The sequence below is a fragment of the Ixodes scapularis genome, unplaced genomic scaffold (assembly GCF_016920785.2).
Source record: "Ixodes scapularis isolate PalLabHiFi unplaced genomic scaffold, ASM1692078v2 PGA_scaffold0__279_contigs__length_252992795, whole genome shotgun sequence".
Lineage (NCBI taxonomy): Eukaryota > Metazoa > Arthropoda > Arachnida > Ixodida > Ixodidae > Ixodes > Ixodes scapularis.
In genome coordinates, this window is record NW_024609835.1 from 159583172 (window position 1) to 159600796 (window position 17625).

The following is a 17625-nucleotide window of genomic DNA, read 5'->3' on the forward strand; positions in this document are numbered from 1 at the left end:
AAGTTTTGGGGACCCTTCTAGATCGGCGTAAGCTATGGGGGACACCATCCACCGGGAGGGTGGAGTGTGTATTGGATCATGACGACGACAAAAGGGTCGATGAAGGAAACTAAGCGTGTGCAAACCGATTGTAAAGCTCTTAAACGGGTAATAATCATTCCTCCTCGCTCAGTGCATGTGGTTTGGTCTATTCAGCTTCATGCATGAGATAGTCGGCTTCGATAGAAAAAAAAAGTTTTGGTGCTTGGCTTGGCTGATGTCTGGGATTTCGGTGACCCCAAGAAGGCCTTCAGGAACCCCAAAGAGTCTGTGAACCTGCATTTGAGAACCACCGCTCTGGATACTTGAGATGAGAACCATGGAATCCAGATCCAAATCCATCAAAACCGGCTGTTTGCACTATTCTCTCAGTGCTGGCTTCCGTAGCTGACCTTAAAGGGGAACTCCGGCGATTTTTTTAGCAACCTCAACTAACCATATTTTCGAAATCGCCATCTTTTACTCTTTCCGGTATGCTATTTAGTATCGCGAAATTCAAAATGGCTATTGTGAAATCGGCAAATGAAAATGATGCCAAAACAAAGATTCGAATAGTATACCCACGCTTTTCATTGCCGTGACGTCACGGGTGGGCCGGCTTGCAGTTCGAGTGGGCTGTCAGAAAATAAACTATGCCGATCATTTGTATTGTGCTCCTGCGCGGGAGCTGGGGGGACTTTCCAAAGCATTCATTTGACACCATAAAACTGTTTGTAATCAGTTGGGAACAAAGTCTACAGCCCTAAGAGTGAACCCCTGCCCACCCATTACGTCACTTGTTCAATGTTGCCAGTAGAGTTTTTCACTTTGAAACACACAATGAGGACTAAAATTGTAAATTCTGTAACTTTGCAAAAAAAAGTTATTTTTTCCAAATATTTGGGTCACTAGTTCAGCGATGTTTGTTGGCGTTTTAAGCAAGTTTTTAGGCAAATCGGGGACTATGAAGAAAACGACGGAGTACCCCTTTAAGGGATACTATAACGAAATTTCGGCGCTCATTGTTTGGTCTGTATGTGTTCAAAGGAGCAGCATCACATCGAACATACCAATATCTTGTTAAAAAAGTCACGAAAAAGAATTTTAAAACAAATTAAACGATTAGCAAAGAGCACCTGGCGGATGTCGCTAACGCCTCGCTTGTAATGCCCGTCTAGGAACATTGACAGCTAGTGACGGAGGTTGTCTCGCCTCCGGCCACGACGATAGAAGAGGGGAACGAGGAACTCCTCTCTTCCCGAGAATGCCTTTTGTGTGTCGCAGAAGTCGCTATTGTCCCCCTACAAGATTTTAGAAGATTAACCCGTCAGTCAAAATTCGTACAAAAGCAGCCGCTTCGGTGGCTGGAACGACTAGGCCATCCTCTCGACGTCAGCCTCGCCGTAGCTTTGCTCATCTTGAGACGACCTACGTCACGATTGCGTTGGATGTCACGTGGTCTCCGCTGGGCCTTCTCCGAGCGCTTGCCAGAGTGGGCCGTTTATAACAAAAAATACAGCCACCAGGCTCAGAATACAAACGTGCGATTGTCATTTACCGATATTGTGGATCACATTCAACCTATTTTTGAACACGACGGGAATATTTCAAATATTGTTGAAGTATCCCTTTAAGGCAACTCAATGGTCTCTGGCTTCTAGCATGCAGTATTGTTTTGGAGCTCTCACTGCTCTCGTTCCGGTCGGGAATTCTAACCAACCTGAATAAAATACTGTAAAGGTACTTCATTATTCCTCGGTTAGCCTCGTGTCACATTCGAGATTTAATTTTTCTTGCAGGACAATATCCAGAGTTGCCTTCTTGTTACAAACATGGTCATGCTAGAATCGAGTAAATTCGGTATCTGTTCAAGCGTGTAAATCATTCCCACTTAGAAGTAAGTTAGTTCTGCAAAAAAGGAAAGCTCATGCTTAGCATATTGAGGTCACTGGTTTCCTAAAGGGTGTATGTGTAACTAAAAGGATCTGTAGTCATCTGTTTGTAAAATCCAAGGAGATGTGTCAATGATCTGAGAGTTGCATCTTGTCTTTGCAGTCATTCAGCCATTGAGTGTGCCACTGCTATACATGTTCAGAGGATGACTCTTTAGCATGACATAACACAAAAAGATTCAGATACAGCTTTGAAACAGTGGTAGTCATTTCGGTCTTTTTTAGAGTTCCTGCACACTTACACATGCAGGTATGAGTGGGTTTGCTCATGGTGGTTTTCTCTCTCGGATCACTCATGTACATAGTGAAAACTACTACTTCCAGTGGGAGGGGCTGAAGCTCGCACATTTACATAACACAAAAGGATTAAAAATATTTACTTCCCCCACTAAAAAAACCGCATAAACTTAAATTCCAAATGAAAAAAAAAATAATTTTGTGGTGTATGGTTTTAGAAATTGATTATATATCCTTACACTAAATTTGATAACGATATGCCAAATGGTTACATTGATGTAAAATATTTTCAACACATTGTGAGGCAGTAACAAAGCAAAGGAGTACAAACTTTTGAATGCATTTTTCTCAGTTCCACTTTTTGATGCAAATTTCATGCAAAGGAATCTCTTGTTCGGAGGTAAAAGTATTCTAATACCACAATCAAGATGTTTTTGAATTGAAATTTACTGGGGAATTGAGCCATCTACTCAATTTACTTTTAAGTTGAACTCTTCATTGAGAAAAGTTGTTTTTAAAAATTGTCATAGGACGGATATGCATCTCATATTTTGAAGTAATAACTCTTCCTGAAATATTTGCATTTGAGTTATAAAATCTAAATAGCCCAAGGTCCCACATCCCCCACTTTATATTCAAGCAGTAAAAATGGTGTTTAATAGCTTCATTTGCATATCATAGATTTCTGAACAAAGATTGACATATCTTCTTAAGTGGGTGTGTAAATTTTTTTTAGAGTGCTGAAAGTTTTTACAGTACATCTACATCTGACATTAAATATTTCCAGAAAATTTAATTCCGATCACTTGAGTGGTTTTGAAGTTCAATCTCTAGCCAGTGTCCCCCCTTAAGGGGCTTACCCATATTTTCAGTACAGCTAATTGCACAAGCGTACATGTTATGCTTTCTGCAGATGTACCATAATATCTCGAGAAGTAGCCCACCAAAACTCAATAGCAAATCGGATGAAAATAAGGGCTAAGCTATCTCTCGGAGCGCCATAAAAAATAGTTGAAAGAATGCTAGTTATAGATTTTGTGACCCTCGAAGCTTGTGATCGCAGGAAGGGGTGATGAACCAAAGACGACTGTCGTTTCCAGTCAGCGGTGTTCACTTACCTCCAGCTGTGGTTAAGTAACACAGTTCTTGCCGAGGTCACCATCGGCCGGGGCCCTGCAATTACTAGAAGTGGGCTGTCTTTCGGTGTTTCAGAAAAAGTAGCAAACCACGCCAAAAATAAGGGTGGGCCATCTTTTGGGGGTGGGGCATCTCTCGGGCTATCACGGTAGTTATTATTGCTCCTTAGCTGCTCAAATTTTATCTCTCCTCTGAAGGAGAATTTAAAGTAATCACCTCAGCTGATCATTCTTCAGGGAAGCCTTTTTAATTTCACTGAAAACTGATTTTTTGTTTTGTTTTGGGGGGCAAAGAAATGCTCTGTTTCCAGAGAAATAAATAGAAAGATTTATATATGTGTACCATGAGAATCAATACATCTCTTCAGGCAGATACTGTCTGCATGTAGGTATCAGTACCAAACAATGATATTTCAGGCATATAAATATGGTTTAGAATTGAGATTAATTCCTTTTTGTTTTACTTTTTTTCCCCCTCTAGAATCACTATGGTACTCTGGCTACTGGACACTGTAAGTGCTTCAGCTTGGATCTTGGGTCTACAATATCTCTAGCTGCCAACTTGAAGTTCCTGTAAAGCTCACTACTTAAACTTGTCGTGTGCAAATGTATTGTATGCCGTATTTACTCGCATAATGAACGCACCCCCCACAACGGGCATCAATATTTTTACTTCTTTTTTCTTTTCTTGCATAATGAACGCTCCTCTAATTTTTGGCTCTGTGAGTCTCGAACTATGGCTAAGTCAAGTCAAGTCAAGCCAAGCCAAGCCACTCTTGTAATGGCTGCAAGTGTGTAGTTGCGGAAGTGACCAATTGTGGAACTGAGTGGCGTGCACATCTAACAAAGCTGGGGTCTAGGAATTGCCCAGCCCTGGACATGCTTCATCCATCGGACGCATTGATGTTAACAAACACGCAGTCGTCTGGGGTCCGCTTTCGGAAAAAAATCCTGAAAGTGGTTAGGCCTAAGAACGGCCGCATCGCTCTTTGTGCTGAGTGAGCTTCGTAGGGCACTTTTCCTTCGGCAAAAGGCACGCTGAAAGTGCCCTAAAAAAGATTTCACTTTGTAGAGTATAATATATAATTGGGTTGTGGGGATATTTATACAGCGTGTAGTTGGTCAGCCATTAAAGTTGCGACGAGTCACACGCTGTAGATGAGCAATTTAGCCAGTGCAGTACAACCGCTAGCCTGGGGTCTTTAACGTGCACCACGCAGTAGTGATACACGACCGCACGCCGGTACGATGCTCATCCAGATCGAAACAGGCAGGGGTGGGGCTCGAACCCAGGATCCCTGGGTTCTGCAGCGCGAGCTTTCGCTCCACGCGCGTCGAGCTGGGTGTGCGCTTCAGCCCACTCGGCCACCGATCCCCCACTTTGTAGAGCATGGTTACTGTAGAGCGCCCACGACCAGCCCTGGGTGTGCATCTATCAGTGGGGACATGCCTCATCACCTTGTCGTATCACATTGGCACCTAAAATGACATTTGCGCAGTGTGTAAATGCAAAAATTTTACGCTGCGTAATAAATGCATCCTTCAAATATTTGCAAATTTTTGGGGAAAAAAAATGTGTTCATTATGTGAGTAAATACGGTAATCAAAAAAGATGGAAAGGGCTTCAACATATCTTGACCTTTGTGAACATCCGAAACAATGGAAAAAGATATGGCCTTTTTTTTGTCTTTACGTTTTTCGTCAGTGCTACACATTACGGGTGAGAGGAAAGCTGAAATGTTTTTTTTTTTAATAAATGGGTTAAGGCTTCTTTTTGGCATAGTTATTCATAAAGAATCTAAGTATCACCATCATTTGACCTTAAAACAACACTAAATGTGAAAAAAATCAAGAAATATGTAGCTCCTCGTTGCTGTTGAACGTCATTGGTTGGTCGAGCCGTCGCGTCATAAAATGACCAAGCACGATTCTAGTTGCATCTTCCGCACCACGATCAACTGGCAATCTTTACCTCGTTTCATCTCCGCTTCATGTAAGCTCCTCGGATTCACTGATGTGCCTGCCTCTTCTGTACAAAGGTGCTCGGAACTGCTGGACTAGCAGCCGTTTACTGAAGATAAACCTCTTCTGTCGAGGACCTCTTGGGGGCCCACCAAAGTGGTGGGGAACCCCATGCCAGCAGGGGAAAAGAAAGGGGGGGTAACTAAATGCAGTATAAAAGGGCATCCTTTACTGTTATAGACAGGAGAAGTGAGAATCATTAAGTAAAAGGATGAATGGACCGATGGTAACGGCTGTACCCTTTATAACGGTGAGTGGCTAGTGCCACCTAGCTGGGGTTCAGAAAAAAAAACTTTATTTTTAAAAGAAAAGGGGAAGGGGGGGGGGGGGGGGGGGGGCGGGCTTTCATAGCTGAGGCGAGGGCTTGACGGACACCTAAAATGACTTCGTGGACCCCAGCAGCTCTGCGGAACCCCATTTGAGAACCACTGATCCAGAAGATGTGTGTGTACTCTCGCCCCGAGCGTAAATGATAAGGAGGCCGGAATGACCTTGTCTAGTCGGCCTCGCCCTAGCTCTTTCCCGAACATGCTAGGTCGCATGTCCGAGATGACGAGCATAGTAGGAAAGAGCCGAGCACCGTATTGCCGATTCATTCATTGGTTCTCTCTCGCGATAGTTTGCTGTTACGCCAACGTACCATCGCTTGCTGCTGGTGTCGTCAATGCTCGCTGCTGCTTTCTCGACGTGTTTTCTTCTTTTTTCATTTCTGGCACAAGTTTGCCCCCTTTAAATCTTTAGTTCTTTCCATTTTTGCCTGTCCCATTGTCTGTTATAAAAAACTCACTCTTTTTAAGAATGTTTGTTGTGAGGGATTTAAGCTTGCAGAATGTATGAGACGTGACTTTAATACCATTTTTAACCTTCCGACCTTCCAGATATAGCCTATTGCCGTGCTGGGATCGGGAGTTCCTGGTTTATGTATGACGATGCGTCCGTGACGGAAGTGGTGTTGTCTGAGTCAGATGTAAGTTGCTTTGTTTTCCTTTTTCTAGTGCAATGTGTCTCTTTGTCATTGTTTATTGTAAGTACAGTAATCCCTCGTTTGAATGAAGTCAGTGGGACGGCAAAAAAAAATTCTATATCAGCGGTAACTCAATAAAAGCTAGAGAGCCAAGAACACAGCGCCAGCAGCCTTGAACATGGACGGGAACACTGCGGAAGAGTGGAACACTTAAGACCGTATATTTAATCGAACAAACCTTGGTTATGAACAACTCGCGGCAGCTTTAGCGAGAAAAAATATAATTAAGTGGAGTTTGCAAATAATTTCATCCGGGCATCAGTTCTCTTCGAACAGCTCCTGTCATCTCAAGAACACTGTCACTGCCACTGCACTCCACTTTGTTTTGAAGCAGCTGTTGGATGTTTCGTGTCTCCGCAGTTGTTGGCATTTCCCGAGGTACCTCTTCGACGTCGCTTCGTGTTTACCCTGGCCGCACGCAAGGTCTACAATCGTAGCATCCGTGGCAGGAGCAACAACGGGAACGTCAGCATCAACAAGCGCGAACGAATCAAAGTTATCCTCGGTGGTCTTGCCAGCATGTTTTCACACACTCCTGGAAAGATCGTTGCAGCTATGGAAATCGTGTGCCGGCTCAACAAGCATGCTCACGAGAAAAAATTCGACGTGCGCAATGCAGTTGGCAATCTTTCATCTTGGGGTCGCAGGCACGCTTTCTCCTGCACGAGAAACCTCTCGAACCCGTCCAATATGCCTTGCTTGTTCTGCATAATGGTGGACAGTGTCAAACAACCGATTCCAGAATATTGAATTCTTTGGTGATTTTGAACTTGGGCCGGCCACTTTTCTCAACCTCGCGGATCTAAGTAACTTTCGGTAAACACTCCCACTCTTCCGTACGACGCACGTCTGCATGTATGCTGCAGGCGCGCCCGTGCCCGCACTGTCGTGCACGTCAGAGGCTCCCTAAGGGATGATCTTCTCCAAGCTCTATCGGCTCCATCGTTCCCTTCACTCAATTCCGACAAGAGTCGGGCAGCGCCACTGGCGGGCACCGTGAGTAGCGTGGTAACGTCGGAACGTGGATGCCGCTCCCGCTGCTCCCTGCCCGCATCGGCACATCGGTATCGGCATCAGAGCACGCAGCACTTTGTGCGCTCTGCCCTCTGTCACCCGTTTGCTTCATTTTCTTGTTTGCCGTGTTCCCAGTTTGCCGCTTGCTTCGGTGGAGAAGGGGGAGGGAACACAAGGGTCTCCGTGCATTTCTGTGTAGGCTTCCATGCTTTTGGCACCTCGGCCTTCATAGTAAGCGTGGTTGGTCGCCGATACACTTTGATTAATCCGGTTCAAAATGCGCCCATTTCGGTCGGGGCCGCATGGAATATCGATAACGGCAATATTTGGAAAAAAGTGATTTCGTTACCACGAGGGATTACTGTAGTTCTAATGCCGTATCACATTTGCCTATGCTTGGAGCACGAATTGTGCCAACTTTTCTCAGACATAGTTTTATCCTCGGTTTTATAAAAATAAACGCTGTAGCTGCTGCTGGTGGTATTTCTTTGTACTGAATTGGACAGTGTCAATTTTTATTTTTAATTTGTCATCCAAGATACTGTGCATGCTGAAGAGTTTAAAACTCGCATCCTTCAGCTAGTTGTATCTGTGTGTGCAATGACAATGCCCACAATGAACACTGCACTAAGTCGGCTACATGGCAAATCACGCCTGTTCCGAGAATGGGAGTGTAGTAAGCCCTTGTAATGGGCCCTTTCAGAAATTCAGTGGCACCTACCGTAATATCCCGAGTCATCGCCCACCCCCCTACCGCCTGAAATTCATTAAAAAAGTGGGGTGGGCCATGTCTCGGTGGGTGAGCACAAACACTTGAAAAAAAAGCGGAAAAAACCGCCTATTTTTCTCTGCGTATCTAGCGCTGATGCACAAGAGATACATCAAACTCAAAACTCGATTTAGTTTCGTTGTATTATAGAAAAAAATGCTCACGAAAGAATATTTTACTACAGCGAAGTCCGTTGCTTGCGTACGCGCTAGAGACACAACCGATCTGCATATAGCGCGAACGTTTGTTCCGTGAAAGAATGTCACCACTATGTTCTCCTAGTTAGTAAAAAAAAAAAAGAAAAGTCTACAAGAAAATAGAAAAACCGACCAGGCGCAACGAGCGAGCGAGCGGACCAAAGAAGCGACCAAGAGCAATGCTGGGAAAGCGGGAAAGCCGGCGGTCGCGTTGGCAAATACTTTGGCGTCGGGCCAAGTCGGGCGCCTTGTCAATTGCAAGCTCTTGCGCAACTTTCTTGTTTGGTGCGTACATACGTGCGTCCGTGCACGGCGGGCTATCAATGCACAGTTGGGACGCTCTGCAAACGTCTGTGTAGGGCGTTCCAGCAAAGCTTTATTTACGCGTTGGCTTCGCCTAAAATATTGCACAACCGCGGTCGCGACGGGCGGGAAGAAGGAGCGGGTTCGCGGTGACCTTACTTCGGCGGATACAGACTTTGACCTAACACTCCGCGGTTACATTAACAAACTCTTATTTTGTTTTCTCCATCGTTTTCTTTTCGCACGATACACGACCACTTTGGGGTCGCTCACGGAGGAAATGCGTAAACAAAAAGAAGTGTCTTTCCCTCCTTCGTTTTACTTTGTCACGGACGACCTCCAACTGTAAGGTCCGCGGCCGCGTCATTCGGGTAGGACGAGTGTTCACCGATCGCTGAGTTCGCGCTGGGGTATTTGAAGGGGTGGGCGATGACTCGGTGTTTTTTCGGAAATCGATATTGGCCCAAAAAATGGGGTGGGCGATGGCTCGGGGATGGGCGATGATTCGGGATATTACGGTAGTGGCTCAAACATAAGTCTAAATTTTTGTGCGCAAATGGCACTTCAAAGCTAGTAGCTACTGCTCTGTGGCAGATCTATGAAGATTATGGCTTTCCTCCTTTTACGGTTACCGCATTTGCTCAATTCTAGCGCAATCACGATTGTAACACAAAAAGCAACTTCTCGTTATCCCTCTTGAAATAAATAAATTACCACAATTTTAACGCGACATTGACGGAAGAATAAAAGAGTACCTTTACTTTAAAGAGATGGTGGGCAACACTGGCCAGGTTTGTGGGAATGATTTTCGCATCCTCATCATCACCGTCGTCGTCGCCTTCGAAGGTGGATTTCTTTTCGCTGTCTGATGCCCAAATGACATTTTTCTTCGCACCGTCGAGGCCATTCAATATCAAACACTTTTTAAACGCGGGAACAACCATGCCATGCGGGAGGCTGTACCACGGGACAGACGCCCATTCAGCGATTTTCGATGCACTCGGCCGCTTGATTCTTCCCGAAGGCGCCAAGGCCCGATCCTTGTGAGCGACGATCTCCGGAAATCTCTTCTCCGAATTTCAGTGAAGGTCGCGACGAGGCCCACGGGAGTCTTTCCAGTCTGGTTCACATTAGAAAAGCACATCCTGCCGGCACCCCCTTCTGCGAATTGTGGATTCGTTCACATCCAGCCGTCGAGCAGCGGCAGAGTTTTCCTGCTCTTCGGACACCAAAATTGCCTCGTTCTCGAATCTGGCATTGTACTGCGCACATCACGCTGCCTTTGGTTTGGTGCAAAAAGTCCGCCGCTGCGGAAGTACAATAGTTCGAACGTCGCCAAAGCACGAGAAACCAAACACGAGGACGGACAAATCCGTCAGGATGACAAGAAGAAAGAATGGCAGGCTTTAGAATATTTCGATAGATTTACATCTGGATTTGATGAATTTTATTTTAAGCAGCCGTATAGGTTATGTTGCCAGCATAAGGTTGAAAAAACTGCACGAATTTTGAAAATCGCAGTTACTTCCAAATGGCGGCACTGTCGAGGCCCCTTTTGCTGTCATTAGTTTATTATGTGAGGGGCAACATCAAATGAAAAAAATTATATTTAAAAAAAGTTTTAAAAAAGTAGTCAAAGCTTTAGGTCCTAACTTTCATGGTTGATTCAAAGGGGAGTTACAGAATTCATCTACAGTCCATTACAACTCAATCGATCTTTCCAACCATTATGCTTGTCCTAATTCTTTATCTAAATGTTCCACTTTGCCGGCTAAAATAAGGAACATAAAATTAAATAATCGTGTAAGATAATACGGTATTTAGCTGCACAGATAAAAAGACAAAAGTATGTCAACGTTCCTGCACAAACATACATTATTAACTGCTATTCTCGAAGCATGCAGAGATAGATAAAGAAAGAAATGCTAATGGACACTGGTACCATTAAGTAAATTAATACCATAACAAGCAAAACTGAAAGCTATTTTAGAGGTGAGATTGATTACTATAAATTTTTCTACGGTACCGAAAATCAAAAGTCAGCACCGGGGAGGGATTCATCGGAAAGAAAAAAAATGAAAGCCGTTTACAACTCCCTGTAACGCCGAATTAGAGCGCAGCTCTTGAGGAGGAGGAGGGAAGGGTACTGGGGGGTGGGTCAAGTGACCTCGGGGGGCGGGGGGTCACGTGACCTTGTGGGTCACGTGACCTTGGGGCGTCACGTGACGTCGGGGGGTCACGTGACCTGGGGCCACGTGACGATACCGATGACGTCATCAGTAGCGTCACTGATGACGCCATCAGTGATGATGATGACGATGCGGATGCCGGTGACGTCATCAGTGATGATGACGATGACGATGCGGATGCCGGTGACGTCATCAGTGACGTCACTGACGACGTCATCAGTGCCTATGACGTCAACGGGGGGTCACGTGACCTCGGGGGGGTATCCCCAGGTCACGTGACCCCAGGGGGGGTCACGACCTGGGTAACCATCGTGACCCTCGTGAGGGTAACCCTAGTAACCCTTGTGAGGGCAACTCTCGTGACCCTCGTGAGGGTAACTCTCGTGACCCTCGTAAGGGTAACTCTCATAACCCTCGTGACCCTCGTGAGGGTAACTCTCATAACCCTCGTGACCCTCGTGAGGGTAACCCTCATGGAGGTTACCCTCACGAGGGTTACTAACCCTCGTAACCCTCAAAAGGGTCACCTTCACGAGGGTTACCCTCACGAGGGTTACTAACCCTCGTAACCCTCGTGAGGGTTACAAGGGTAAGTAACCCTCGTGAGGGTAACCCTCGTGAAGGTAACCCTTTTGAGGGTAACTAACCCTCGTAACCCTCGTGAGGGTTACGAGGGTAAGTAACCCTCGTGGCCCTCGTGATCCTCGCGAGGGTAACCCTCATGAGATTAACCCTCGTAACCCTCACGAGGGTTACGAGGGTTGCGGTTACGCCGACGCCGACGCCGACGGCGACGCCGCTCAAGCCGGGAACGGGCCCCTAAGAGCTGCGCTCTAAAACACCTTGCGTTAGATTTGAGTAGATACGGTAGTCCTCTATCTATTGATTTCAGTTTTGATGGTGTCAAGAAACTACCACTCTGTGTAAGGTGCTTAGTAGTTGAGTAAAACCCAGATAAAATTTTCCACATTTTATTGTCATGAGCTGTCTGGGAAGTGCCGTAGGCGACCATTCCAAGAACCCGCATGGCAGCTTCAAACGCGTAGAGTACAGAAGCTTGTGTAAGTCTCGTCACGCTGACAGCGGACCGACGTCTGGAACGTACGGGCTCCTCATTGGTGCCTGTTTTCGACTTCTTTCTTGATCAACCACCATTAGAATGTGCTGATTGATAATATACATTTGGGTGGCGATGAGTATCGAAGTGGCCAGACTGAATTTTGAAAAGGGTCTATTGAGACACTTGATTTGGCTCGTTTGTGCTGTCCGACTTAGGGCATTGCCTGAGATAGGGGCAATCTTCATGGGACTTTGAGGCACAGTGGTCCACTCTCAGGGGGGAAAGGTTCCAACCTCGGGGGTTTCATCATTGTACAGTAAACGATCCTGTGAGCTTCAGAGTTTGGCACATGTGTTTGAGCTGAATGGCATCAAAAGTTTAGATGGGATAAAAACTCTTTTTTTTTCTTTTTTCTCCTAAATTTAGTGTAACTTTGGAGGAATAAACTCTGCATGTCAATAAAAATTGGTCTCCTCCTGACAAAAAAAAGAAAAAGAAATGTTTGCAATGAACGGGTTTTAGCTCCCCTTTTTATGGAAATGGTGGGAGAATGTGTGCTGAATTACATGCACAAAGTGTATGCATCGCTTTATTGTAGTGTGGAAGTCATGGCATTGTACTGACTGTCTTTCCATTTTTGCCTTGCATTTCAGAAAAAAAATGCTTATATTCTTTTCTACACGTCGGTGGACATCAAGCATCAGTTCACATGTGCCTGTTAGAGCATAGCATAGTTAATTGTTTCTTGCCTTTTTTTAGCCCCGAGGCTGGGGGCAGTTAACGCAGGTTAAGAATAAAATAACAGGTTCCGTTATAGTATTAAGGCAGCGACAATGCATGTTAAACGTGCTCGCTAAGACCAGAAGTCAGCATAGTGAAGGTCCTGTAAATATGTTTTGTACACCAGTGTAAATAAATATGTCTTAGGCTGCTATGGGGCATAGCATTGTAAAAAACTGCTAATGTAGAGATTAATATTATTTTTTAATAAAGTCTACTATATAAAAGTGATGGACATGCAAGTCGAGTGGGCATGTATATATGTATTTTAGAATCGAATGAAATAAAAAATATGATTGAAATTCGGAAGGCATTTTTGGGTTACTTGAGAAACTCCAAAAATGACAGCATGGATTTGCTTGCATTTCATAGAATGTGATAGATGATCCTTGAACGTACAGGTTCTGTTTTGGACACACCTTTTGTCGGCCTTGTAAAACATTGTAAAACTTGGAAGCATATTTACACATCAAAACTGCAGAGATTACAACAATAGCCTCTCAAACAGCTTCCAAATTACGTCCTCAGTACAATGGTGCCTGCCCTGTTGCTGAACTCGTCTAGGACCAGCAGGGTGGTAAGCAGAGAGTCGTGGCCAGTTGGTCCTAAGCAGTGTTTCATAATTAAAGCATTTCTTATTCCTCTCCTAGACTGTCCAGTTGCACCAACATTGTTCCATGCATACCGGCACACATTAACTGCCCTCTTGGACAAAAACATGCCAGTAGTAATAATAATGATCTTCATTTCTACCTAAGAGGGTTGAGGTGCGCTAGAAAGGTCGAACAAGCATACCAGTAGGCCTACCACTGTTCACTAAAGACTCTTATTCACCTCAAGAATTGTTGTAAAAAAAGCCCGGCTCCTTGCAGAACGTTGCTAATTTCACTTTTCTAATGTTGAATAAATATATATGTACAGTAGCTGTTTCTTAGGTTATCTTTATGTTATTTCATCACGACATACACGTTTTGAACGCCGAAAGCACGGTTTCTTCCTTTGACAACCATATCTAAGATCTATATATTGCTTAGTGCATGAGTAATACACAAAACTTCCTTTTTTTTATGTGTCAAGTGTAAAAGAAAAAGAAATGGGGGTGGGGTTAGAATTATGTTGTACAGTGGCCGAAGTTTTTAATAATATCACACAAGCGTCGACCGCCAAGCCGGCCAGTGCTTTGCCGCGGAGGGGTGCGGCGTTACGATGAGATTAGGTGCGTGCGCACAAAATCTTTCCGGTGCGAGCGTCGTCTGCTAGGCTATTCCGTTGACCGCACACAACCCCTGCTCTTTATATGCTGGCAGAGCTAACCATTTTTCAGCAAAGATCTGAACAGCAATTGCTTAATACTTGCTTTATATAGCAAAGTTGTTATGCCGTAGGATCTGCGAAAAAATTTGTCCGCGGATGCTGACAGAAAACTCCCCTTTGGTTGTGGCAAGTATGAATAAATAAAAATACAGAGGGGCAACCAGCGTAAGGCAGCCTTCCTTGGCATTACTGGATAGCGAGGTCCTGATCCCTCATCATCTCTAGGCATCATCCTCGAGGTCGTCCGAGTGGTCGTCCCAGGCGTCGTCCTCTAGGCATCATCCTGGAAGTCGACTTTGAGGTTGTCCTAGACGTCCTCGAGGTCGTGCTAAAAGCCTTTCTCGAGGTCGTCCTAGAGGTCGTCCTCTAGGCATCATCCTCGAGGTCGTCCTAGAAGTTATCCGAGAGGTTGTCCTGGGCGTCATTCTCAAGGTCGTCCCACAAGTCGTTCTTGAGGTCGTCCTAGACGTCGTCTTCGAGGTCATCCTAGAAGTCGTCCTAGACGTCTTCTAGGCGTCGTCCTCGAGGTCGTCCTAGAAGTCGTCCTTGAGGTCGTCCTCTAGGCGTTGTCCTCGAGGTCGTTCTTGAGGTTGTCCTATTAGTTGTCTTTGATGCCGCCCTAGACTTCGTCCTCTAGGCATTGTCCTAGACGTCGTAAAAATAACAGCTTCGCTGGTCCTCCATCTTCACGTGAAGTGGAAGGGCTCTACAATTTGATAAGGTATATAAAGCGTGTTCGAAATAAACTTTGCAGCTGAGTTTGAGACGTTGCCTCCTCTTTTACTATACTTCGTTTCACCTTATGTTGTACCGCAGCGAAGGCTAGAAGTGCGAGCTCATAGCGTTGGCAGCTGCCCTTGGTGCACGAGAGCTTGTGCGGCCGAGATGTGCCCTAGAGCAAGGAGCTCGCGCTTGTAGCCTTTCCTGCGGTACAACACAAGGTGAAACAGAGTATACCTTCTGTTGTGTTATCTTTTCTGCCCCAGTCTCAGGTTTACAATCATGTTCTACAATTTGTGTTTTCGGACACACAAAATAGCAACCGGCCACAAATTCAAACACGAAACATCACAACCAGACCGCAGAGTAAAACTACCATCATTGCGCCACTGTTTATGCCGCGCAAGATGAGTATCACGCCCGTGCTTGCTCTTCAGACATTTTGCTCTAGCAACAGATAAGAAAAGCAGAGAGAGAGAGGAAAGTGGGTGTCGGATAAACATTTATGGCAATCATCACCCTGCGCTCCTTTGCTACGGAGCAGGGGCTGTGTGCGGTCAACGGAATAGCCTAGCAGACGACGCTCGCACCGGAAAGAGCTTTGTGTGCACGCCCCTAAACTTTCCCGTATTGCCTCAGCTGCCCGGCGCTGACCGGCCCGGCAGCTTGATATTATTAAAAACTTAAGCCACTGTACTTGAGCATACAACATCCAAAATCACTCGATTATGGTGCGAAGACACCGCCAACCAAATACAGTGTTAATTTATTTTATTTTACTTTTATTTAGACATACTGCAAACCTTGAACAGGCTCCTGCAGGTGTGGGGTACCTACAAACAATAAAACTATACACATAAGAAACAAGAAACACATTGCAACCATATATTGCTTATACAACGACATATATATATATATATATAAATGCCATCAGCATAAGAAACGTTCCTTAATCAATGCCTGATATTCAATAAAAAAAATGCATGTACAAACACTAGGAAAGGGGAGCATTCCAAAGGTGTGATTCTCAAGAGCACCATTTTAGTCGGGGGCAAAAAATAAATGTCGCGAGGGAGGGCGTTCCAATTCGTCATAGTGCGTAGGAAAAAGGAATTCTTAAGAATGTTAGTTTGAGCGAATATTGGTACCAGAGAATACTGATGATGGTGCTGTGTTTCCCTAGATGATGATGGGGATAAATATAGACTTGATTCAATGCAGTCTTTTATAATAAAGTAAAGACAAAAATTTTAGTCTCGCAATTTTTTGACGATGCTGGAGTGATGATATATTGTTTGCCATCATTAATAAAGATGGGGAATCTTTATTAATATACTTTCCATAGATGAAGCGAATAGCTCTCGTCTGAGCCATCCCAAGCAGTGACGCATCCTTTTTGGTATTCGGGTCCCATGCTTAAAGTGACCAGACGTCCCGATTTAGGCGGGACAAACCTGCTTTTCTGTCCGCGGTTCTCCTGTCCCGCAAGCGTGCTTGTGGGATGATGTTTTGTCTCGCTTTCGGCTCCCCCGAACCCCGAATAGAGAAAAGACGCTGCTAGACGAAAAAATCGCACCAGTTAGAGGCTGCTTTTTCTGAACAATGTACAAGGTCCGCTTGGCGGAGACGATGCTGATACTATGGGCATGTTATCTGCAAAAATAAATACATTAATAATAAAGGAATATGCCAACTGAATGTATTAAATGTGCATGGAAAGATCTGTGTACGGTCTTTATGAAATACTGAAAAGGTATGATTTGTTACCAAAATTTAAGGTTTTCAAGCCTCACAACACTATCCCCCCACCCCACGTCCCGCTTTGGGGCCTGAGGAATGTGGTCACTTTACCCATGCTGTGTCAGCATATTCTAACTTCGGTCGGAGCAAGCAGTTATATGCTTGCAATTTAACGGAAGGGGCAGTGCTTCTAAGTTTCCGACGTAAAGCACAATTTACGAGATGGGAAGGAACAGATGTTTTGAGTGTGTTGTGACCAACGGAGATCGTGGGATATGGTTACACCGAGATGTTTATATTCTGTCACATCAGATATTACATCATTGTTTAATTGATAAGTGAACTTCAGTGGCTTCACTTTTCTTGTTATATGTAAATAAACAGTTTTCGTAAAATTTAGCTGCATTTTTTATGCACTTAGGCAAGGGAAGAATTCAGTGGCATTTGGTCGGCAACAGTAGATGTCCTTTTGAACGAAATACAATCATTGAGATAATAATATTTATATACGTTAAAACAACAATAGTCCAAGCACACTGCCCTAGCCCACGTAGCACGAAAACGTTCTGAGAACGTTCCGGGAATGTTCAAAATAACATAGACAACATTCTTGGAATGTTCAAGATTTACGTAAGAACATTCTATCAACGTTGTCAGAATGTGGCGCAGGCACTTATCGCTACATTCGGGGAATGTCTTCCAAGGGATATTCTTAGAACGTTCTGAGAACGACATAGAACATTACCAGGTCATTCAATCAACATTGAAACATCCTAACAAGGTTCTAAGAACGTTCTCAGAACATCCAAAGAACTTCTGCAACATTCTCTGAATGTTGCAAATTTACGTGAGAACATTCTATCGACGTTGTCAGAATGTGGCGCAGGCACTTATCGCTGCATTCGGGGAATGTTTTCTAGGTGATATTTTTAGAACATTCTGAGCACGACAGAGCATTTAATCACTATTCTAACAAGGTTTTAAAACGTTCCCAAACATCCAAAGAACGTCTGCAACATTCTCTGAGGAATGTTTACAAAAATTCAACAATTGTAGCTTGCTTACCTTACAGCCCCACTGAGCCGTACTACATTTATTGATATAATAAATCTGAAAGAGCGATCGATATTTTTTAATCGAAATATATATT

At 44.5% G+C, this 17625-nt stretch overlaps 1 protein-coding gene across 1 annotated transcript in view; it reads left to right on the forward strand.

Annotated features, from left to right (window-relative positions):
- LOC8041789 (ubiquitin carboxyl-terminal hydrolase 8) overlaps positions 1-13017 on the forward strand; it is a gene marked incomplete in the record, with an annotated part of 88070 nt that extends 75053 nt beyond the window's left edge. The window contains 3 exon segments of the mRNA XM_042290200.1: positions 3825-3855; positions 6244-6332; positions 12575-13017. Coding sequence (XP_042146134.1) covers positions 3825-3855; positions 6244-6332; positions 12575-12643 — 189 coding nt within the window.
- Between the last annotated feature and the right edge of the window lie 4608 nt (positions 13018-17625).